This window comes from Vulpes lagopus, chromosome 16, assembly GCF_018345385.1.
Source record: "Vulpes lagopus strain Blue_001 chromosome 16, ASM1834538v1, whole genome shotgun sequence".
NCBI lineage: Eukaryota > Metazoa > Chordata > Mammalia > Carnivora > Canidae > Vulpes > Vulpes lagopus.
The window spans coordinates 55,000,571-55,009,540 of NC_054839.1; the positions used below are offsets into that span (position 1 = coordinate 55,000,571).

At 46.2% G+C, this 8,970-nt stretch overlaps 1 protein-coding gene across 1 annotated transcript; it reads right to left on the reverse strand.

The window, feature by feature from the left end:
• Positions 1 to 7,823: 7,823 nt before the first annotated feature.
• On the reverse strand, positions 7,824 to 8,063 carry SMIM2 (small integral membrane protein 2). The gene is given in 1 exon segment (XM_041731063.1): positions 7,824 to 8,063. A coding segment is annotated over 1 exon segment (240 nt).
• Between the last annotated feature and the right edge of the window lie 907 nt (positions 8,064 to 8,970).

The window sequence follows — 8,970 nt, forward strand, 5'->3', positions numbered from 1 at the left end:
TTCTGTGAACACCTGACCTGAACCTTCCTCTGGCCATTGAACAATATTCATTCTTTCTTGAACACAACCTATAATAATGATGTGAAGAGTAAACAGCAGGTGTCCAGCTGAGACTTGATCTCGGAATTATTAACACCATTGATAGAGGAAGTAAGGAGAGATCCGTGTCCTTACACAAATAACTTCAGCTTCAAGTGAGAATTTGTCAGCTTGAAAAGAGAAAGCATAATTACTTTTATCATAAAGGAAGGGCTTCAAGTTGAGTCCAACCTGTGACGTGAAACTTCTGTTAACCTGAGTGTACACCCTGGGATCTCTCTCTGGCCAAAGATGAAAAATAGTGTTCACCCTGACATTGCATAAATAATGGCTAGATCTCAAGGCCCAAGAAAATGGGGACAGGTTTCTAGAATAAGCAGGTTACGAGAATCAAATAATAAAACGTCTCTGTGTAACAGTGCCCCACATGCACTGAAATTACAAAGCCTCCATCTCTCATAGGTCTCTGGAAGCTTCTCTGCTGTACTAATTCTGCTACTTTTCCACTGTGTCTGCTTCCTGCCTGCCTTCTTTCCATCCATTTCCCTCCACACTGGCCAGAGTGAACCTCTTTATGCCCTCTCCCCACTTAGAGTCTTTGAAGTAAAAGCCCAGGTCCATCACATGTTACTCAGAACTAGCCCCAGCCTCTCCAGCCACATCCCCTCACTATGCCTCCCTCCACATATTCTTTGGTCACATGGAATAGTTTCACATTCTTTTAATGACTCCTGTTTTTTCGGCTTCAAGGCCTAAAATGCCCTCAGCAAAGCTTTCAGAAGCTTATCAACCCTCCTAGGCCCAGTTGAAATGGGAGTCCCATCTCCTCAGGCTGAGTCTGTTCATCTTTCGTCAGTGCTTTCCTAATACCCCAACTTTTCTATGTACTGTTGTACATGAATTATTCATATGGTACATTCATGCTTTAATTCTTACCACAGTGTGAGCTCCTCAAAGCGATGGGCAGTGTTTTATTCTTTTTTAAAACTCTCTGTACCTCATTTGGTACTTGTCATTTAGTAGGTCCTCAATAAATAGAGTTGAACAAATGAACCAAGTAATTAGTCCAGCAACTGAGATCTACAAGCCTGATCTCCTGCCCTTCAGCTCATATTCGGGTATTTCACTCAAGCATTCTCCATTTGACTATTGCTCTGAAAATCCATGCTCATTGCTATGTCTGATTTGCACCTTCACCTCATATTTCTATATATTCTGTATATTCATGGTGCCTTCAATGCATAATCTGTGCTCATATTACAGGAAATAAGCTTCTCAAAGACTGTATAGCATCTAGCATTAGGAAGTGAATACTACTTAAGTCAATGATTTGTGATATTTCTCTGTTATTCAATTCTGTGCTCTGAAAAAAGAGATAATGACACACAGAGTCAAAGACTGGTTCTGAATTCCAGGAATATCCACTGTTAGAGGGGTGGGGATTTGGATTCACTCACTGCCTTCCTGTACTTATTCTCCATCCATTGCTGGCTGGCTGGTGGCCCTCAAATGCACAAGGACCCCACTTTGGTGCCTTATTTGGGGAACGGCTGAGTAATGACCTCCCAGAAGTCAAATGCAGCCCTTGGGCAAAGAAAGAGGCAAGAAACATGCTGATACCCACCTAGAGACCTTGATCAGTGGGGGTGGGGGGTGGGTGCTCTACTCTTCAGAATACAGTCACACGTACACCCAAGGTGTAATTCGGCTTGAATCAACGTTCAGAATAAGCAATAACAAATGAGAGCTTTTTGTCATTGCTGTAGCTCCATGAACAAGATTATTTAAGCAATTAGAAGATAATTATTGTCTACAGTCAGAAGGAAAGAAGTGTCAGAATGAGACCAGCAGAAGCAGTGGCATGGCGGATAATTTATTAGATGTTGAGTGGCTGTTTTTCTCTCTGCGGGCCTTTGTGAGAGAAATATCCAAATGCCACAAGTATATCCCCAGGGAGCCGCAGGGTGGCAGGAGCCCAGGATGTGGGAACATAATTGCCTTTTATCTGCTCTGATTCAGGCTTTATCAAATCTTTTGGCTCCCAAGGCATTCTGCAGCAGAAGTGTTCACAGTGTTCCAGCCCTGGGCCCATTGTGCCAGTGCTGCTGGGCACACAAGAGCCCGGGGATCTGTAGAGCCTTCGAGCCCCTTCTTCCTTCTAGGCCTTGGAGTCTGTGCTGCTCGTGCTTCCAATAAGCTCTGACCAAGTTTCTTTCTAAGTTCTTTGGAGGCTTCAGCCTTGTCTCCTTTCATTCCAGATTGATTTCTTCTGGGCTCTGTGCCTGTGAGAGACTACAAGGCTAATGATGAACAAGTACTGGTGGTAAAGATGAATTTTGCCCCCTTAGGAGAGAGGGGTGAGGCATAAAGGCCTTTGTAGGACTCTGAACATCCACCCATCCACCAATCCATCTGTCTGTCCATCCATCCATCCTTACATACATACATACATACATATGTTCATCTATCATACATACAGAGTAAAGCTCTGCTGTGCTCAGTCTGCTCAGAGACCAGGGAGATTTTGTGCTTAAGTGGCTCACAGCAGAGAGGAATACAGACCAGAAATCACATAGGCGTCAGAGATCATTCCCCTCTTCCATCAGCTTGGAGGCTATAAGGAGACATGGAGATACCCACACACTCCCCAGTGGCCAAGCAGCAGTTTATACATGAAGTTTCAGCCTCCCAGGAAGATTTAGATAAGTGAAACCTACTGTTGCCAGTGCTTGGCCTTTATACAAGACACTCTAATACCTATGGTCACCAGCAAAAGCTGGTGGTTACCGGAGGCATTCAAGGCTCTCTATGTTGTCTGTGTTTTCTCTCACCAAAGCCCCTGCTTTCCCCACAATCCCACCCCACCCCTCACACATACCCTTTCCATTTACACCAGCCATACCCTGGTATTAGGGTATTGAGCTCTCTGACACAATGGGCTGTTTCATACTTTGTTGTCCTGTTCTGTCATCCAGGGCCTGGTGAGATCTCAGCAGCTCCTGGGCACAGTCTGCCACCTTCATCCCTGTGCCCTGTCCATGTCTTCCTTGCACAAGCATTCCAGTGTGGGCATATGATCTCAGGTCACCTATTGACTTTACGTATCAGAGTTCACTCATCCTTGGGGCCCTGAACAAAGGCCATGAAGTTTTTTTTAAAGTAAGTGACATTAAATATTCAAATATCTTATTCATTTATTGTTCATTATATTTCTCTCATGTTCATTCATTCACTAATTCAAGTTCAGATGCTTATTGAACACACACTGTGTGCCAGGCAATATACCTAATTCAGCTTTCACGGTCTCTTCCCTTAAAAATGTTGTAAACCAGCATCTTAAAATTAACCTTGGAGGGTTGTGCTAACAGTATGTGTTCAAGTGTTGGGGTGACTAGGAGAAAAAAAAATACCATCTTATTTTTTTACAGAGCATTTTAGAGTCCTCTGGTCAAGACCATTCAGGGTTAAATAAGGAGGGTTTTGCTCATTTGTACTCCAGGGGATCATAGGAGGCAACATGGTTCTAAAATCTTTTTTTTTTTTTTTTTCATGGTTCTAAAATCTGAGCTGTGTGTCCTCTCTGGAGCAAGCATATGTGTTCACCAGCTCCTGATGCCACTTTGAAACGAGGATGGGTGACAGATGGCAATTGTGCCACTCCAAGCATTGTAGGTGGCACTCAGCCACTCTGCTGCATTACTATCACTTTGTACTTTTTCTTCCTTTCCCTTCTTTATCTCTCCTGTCTGCTTTCTTTTCCCTTCCCCTTTCTCTCTTTCAGATGACTTTATCATCCCATGCATAGGTATCTTTAGGCATTACTTAGCATCTGACACTTGACTTCCCTTCATTCCTAGGCTGGATTACACCTAAAGTCCAGAATGTGAAATTGGGGGGAGGGGAGGGACAGAACTGGTCCAGCCTCTGTCCCTCAGGCTATTAATGACTCCATTCCATGCCAGACACCGAGAGGTGAATGAGCTGAACCAGCCACTCAGCCTGGGCCATCAATAAGGAAGGACCCAGGAAAGGGACAGTATAGCTTTGTCTGGTTTAAACAGAAGAACTTCAAAGATATACTCAGCTCCATGTAGACAAAGGCCTGGAAACAGAGCCCAGGCATTCTGCTTAGGGTTTCACATTATTGCAAAGCCAGGGAACAGGAGCAGAAAGGGAATGCTTGCTTTCACCCAACACATACAGAACCCCCCCCCCCCCCCTTATCTCAACACTAGTTTCCCTAAACCCTGCCCAGGAACAGTGAATCTTGACTGACCCGATTTATTGGAGCAGAAGAGGAAAAGAAACAGCCGGCCCTAAATGTCAAGGTGAGGAGAGTGTAGCCTGGCTAGAAAGAGAGCCAAGAGTGTTCTTGGGGTGTAGCACGTGACTGGGATCCTCAGGCCTGGAGGGACCAGGAGCCAATTGACGTGGGAGGTGTCGGGAATGCAAAGTCGGCTGTAGACTCAGCACATTAAAAATGTCAAGAACAAGGCAGAGAATAATGCGAGGGGAAGAGTGCCTTCTGTTTTGTGGGAGGCAGGTTACAAAATGTTAGAAGCGCACGTTTGCTTTCATGTGTCTGCTTGGTTGCAAGTCCAATCTGCTGTCTGCTGGAACCCAGGAGAACTGATGGGAAAGTGGCATCCAGGAACCCACTTCCATTCCAGGGAGCTCTGGCTCTACCTTCCCATGCTCCAGAGATTTCTCTTGCTGCTGCATGAAGAGGAATTTATAGAGCAAGTCAATCCAGGCACAGTCAACGAAAGTGAGCATTTATGGCATTGCTCATCAGTCCTGAGAGCTAGTAAGGAGTAGCTGAGGCCACACCTGCTCAGAAGTCCATGTGGTCGGCAAAATGAGATAAAACAACAGGGAACCTCCACGCTTACTTCGACTTGGCATTGTTTTTTAAGACACTGAGCTCAGTTCTCTGTTTCTCATCCATGCAGCCCTGATGCGGGGGCCCTCCGGGATAAGTAGGAGAAGACATTCTTCCAACCTGAAGAGCTCTGTGATTTATTACTAGCAGAGTCACAGTCTTCCCATTCAGCGGCTGAAGAAGAGCAGTGCCCAACCAGGAGGTGCACGCTTGCCACTCTTAGCAGGTGCCTGACTGTGTGGAAGGCCCCCACATATGTGGTGCTCCCGGGAGGAAGGAGCTGGGCCACTGTCTTAGGGGGAACTTCTGGAACTTAGTTTCCCCATTGTTAAAATCTGAGTAGTAACACCTGCTCAATTCACCTCCAGGAGTTGTGGGCAGACTCAAAGGAGCCCATCATGTATCTGGAAGCACCTTCACATGGAAGGGATGCTCATTGCTCAGCCTTGGCGCATTCCACTGATTTTAGGCTCTGAGGCTCTGGTCTTGCTGGCTGAGCCCTCTCAAAGAGATCTTTCCCTCACCCGCTGTGGCATTCTGCTCAGGGAGGGCAGCATGTCCCTTAGTCTGTTCCTTGTAATTGGTCCAGGCAGATCAGGTCCAGGACCAGGACACTTTCAGGGGCTCTCAGAACATGCTCTGGGAACAGGCCGAGCAGACTTGCTTGCTGTCTGGGTGGTGCCCAGCCCCTCCTATCATTTAACTCTATGTCAAACAGCAGATTCCTGAATCACTATACAAAGTGATTGGAGCAATGTAACTTCCTCAGAACATGGCTAGGGATCAGCCACTATGCTTAATATGTGTCATTCAGGCCTCTGGGATGTCAACAGAGAAGCCCATGTCAGCTGGACCCTATCTGTCCAGCTGAATCAAGAATGCTTGTCATTTCCTCGGGATGGGCTGCCTTCAAGGGCGAACTTGATGCCCGAGAGTTGGAAAAACTAACAATTTTGAAGGTAGACTCAAGGTTTATCACACAAACACGGGGAACAATGCTCAGGTCTGTAACAACAGTAACAAACCCATTGTAATATTCAGTGTGAGCTCAGCCAAGGTCCTTGGGGAGTAATAGCATGGGGAGGGTGCTGAGCCCTACAGCCGGGCTTCAGAAGAAAAGCTCTTATCATTACCCAGTTAAAAACAATGTAAGCAAAGAATGCTGTGACGGAAACATGTTGATGGTGAGGGAGAGACTTGAGGGAGACTCTGAGCAGTTCCCAGAATACATTCCCACGTAAATTCAAAGAATGCTAGTGGAGAAAAGCCACTGCTCGCTCTCTTTTAAGCCAAATAATATCTTCCTGCCGGAACAGAGTTGTTCTTGGCAATTGGAAGTAAATGTGAGGAGGGAATCAAAACACGATGTCTGAGAAAGGAATCCATAAGAAATCTGAAGGCAGGGACATGGTGAGAAATAACAAAGAAAGACGAGTTGGTAGCAGGAACAAAGCTTAACTGTACCAAAGGAGATGGCACATTGGCTTCTAGAATAGGGTCGGTGACAGCTCACACTTGGTAGAAGAGCTGGGGCAGCCGAGCTGCAGATATGTGCCTCCTTCACCTCCATTCTGAGGGCTTAGAGGAAGGTCCCTGCCCAGCTGTAGTGACTTCAGGTCAGGCTCCTGGAAGCTGAGGCCCCAGCACCCCGCTGCCTCCCACCAATTCCAGAAGGACATTCCAGGATCAAATCAGTGAGGTTTCACCTTGCAATACAGAAAGTCAACACAGAAGGTAGTTAAGCCTGGCAGAGAGTGTTCTCTTCCATCTACCTTCAATTACAGAACTGCCTCTGGGGGACTTTGGCCAGTTTGACAAATGGCAGAAGTATTTGGAAGACATTTTTGCTGGCAAAGGGGAGTGGATGATTTGGCATAGACGTGCTGCTATAGCTCTTTGTACAAAATTGTAGATGATGGATGGGCAGAAAGGCCAGATTCCTTTCACCTCTTGTCACAGCTAATGTCCTGGTGACCATGTGCAGACTCCTCAAGTATTAGCATTTGGGGGAAGGTGAAGTTCTCTGTGGTGGCAAGAACAAATTCATCCCAAACACTATACATTCCAGCTAGAGGCATCAGTGTGTTCACATGAATCACCAGACAGCTACCCTTGCCCGACTCCAAAATCCTGAGTCACATACACAAATACCCACTGTTTACAGAAGCACCTTTCTCCAAGAGGCTGGGAGCGGTTTATAAGCTGCTAGCTCATCCTCAGCATGTCCCCTGCAGGGAGAGCAAAAGGTGGGGAAAGAGGAATTGTGGACATAATCATCTGCATTTTATGTGGGGAAACTGAGGCTCCAGCCCTCAAGTGAAATATGTAGACATCTATGAGTCAGACACTGCCCATGGAAGAACCAACATGAATGATTCTGAATCCTAAGTAGACTGTTTTCTCATGCAACTGTTCTCACACAACCTCAAGACAGGTGAGCCAAAATGTGGACTCACTGTATTTTATGTTTAAAACCAATTTCCCACCCCTCGTTCTATCTGTGGCTTCTGCTCTGTGTCACTGTGACCTTCTTATTGATTTTAGAGGCCTCTTGACCCTCCTCTCCTTTACTCCTGACTGGGCACCTCATTCCTGACATTTACTTCATTCTTGACCATTACCTGATCCTCAGTATTTCTCCCATTTTTATTCTCTCCCCCTTTCCCCCTACCTGTTCCTGACCCATTCACCTTGATGCCCAGAGGTAGAATTGGTAATTGGGTGAAGACTGGAGTTGGAGGGAGTTCACAGAAGGAATATAAAATGCCCATTTTACTTATTTATTTTTGAAAATCAGAACATTTATTGGCTGAATTTTTAGGCTAAATCTAAATATCCTCATGTCAGAATAATTGCAATAAAGTGACTCTATTAAAATAGCTGCATCCAAAGTTCTAAAAGTCTAGATGTCACCTGATTCTGGCTGACTTTGATCCTCTTTTTTGTGGCATTGCCTTCTGTTCTGCTGTATTCCAGTGTGTGGTTGTTCAGAAGAGGAGTTAGCACCAGGGTAGCTTTCTGCTCTGTTGTTCCAAGTGAGGACTATGTAGGTGTCACATATGAAACCCATCTAGAAGCCCAACTGGATGCTAATAGCCTGGCCACGTGTTTCTACCTCCCTATGAGGCAGCTGAGCTGGCATCCATCCTTTCCCCAACCTCCTTCCTGCCCCCATCCACCCACCAGCTCTCCTTGGGTCAGAAATGCAGTTCTCTGGTGGTGCCAGACAGCCAGATGATGCTGAAGAAAAGAAAGGAAAAGGAAAAGCAGATTTCTAAATTAAGCACAAGTCTCATTTATAAAAATAAATAGCCACAGCCTAGCAACAAGCTGACAGCTCAGCTTCCCTTCGTGATGTAACCTCTGTGGCTGGAGCGGGGGATGACACAGCCCTCAGAGGGCCCCACGCCCTGGGCCCTCCCCATGCATAGTACTCATCTGGAGAGTGCTGACAGTGGCACTTTGAGGAACCAGCTTCTCACTCAAGGCCAGGCTCCAAAGGAGCAGAGAGGAGCCAGAGCTTTCCAAACTTAGCAAGGCCCTTAAATACTTAAAAACTCTTGGCAGTAACTACACACCTGAAGCAAAAGCAGTTGGAGTTCTGTGGGCTATTCTATCAAAACAGAACCCCCTCCTTGAGACCTTGACTTCTCTATTCACTGCTGAATGCCCAGTATCCAGCTTAGCATGTGGCACACACTGGGCGCTCCATAATTAGATGTGGGTATGAATGAGGACTATGAATGGATGGGTGGATGCTGTCGTCCCATCATCTCTGCCACCCAAACTCTCTGCTCTAAATGGTGTGAACTCCAGATGAAGAGAGCCATAATCTCCTGATTTTGACATCTACCAAAAAGGCAGTCAGTGTTCCCCAGGATTTGAGCCAATAGCTGGGGTGAACACCAGTAAGGTGGTTAAAGGATGTAGGCTTTTACTGCCCCAGGTGCAGGCGGTGTGGACTTCACATATGGAGAGGGGCACAGGGTATGGGAGGCATACTTGGTAACAGTTGTCAGCTCTGGGGCACCTGGGTGGCTCAATCGGTT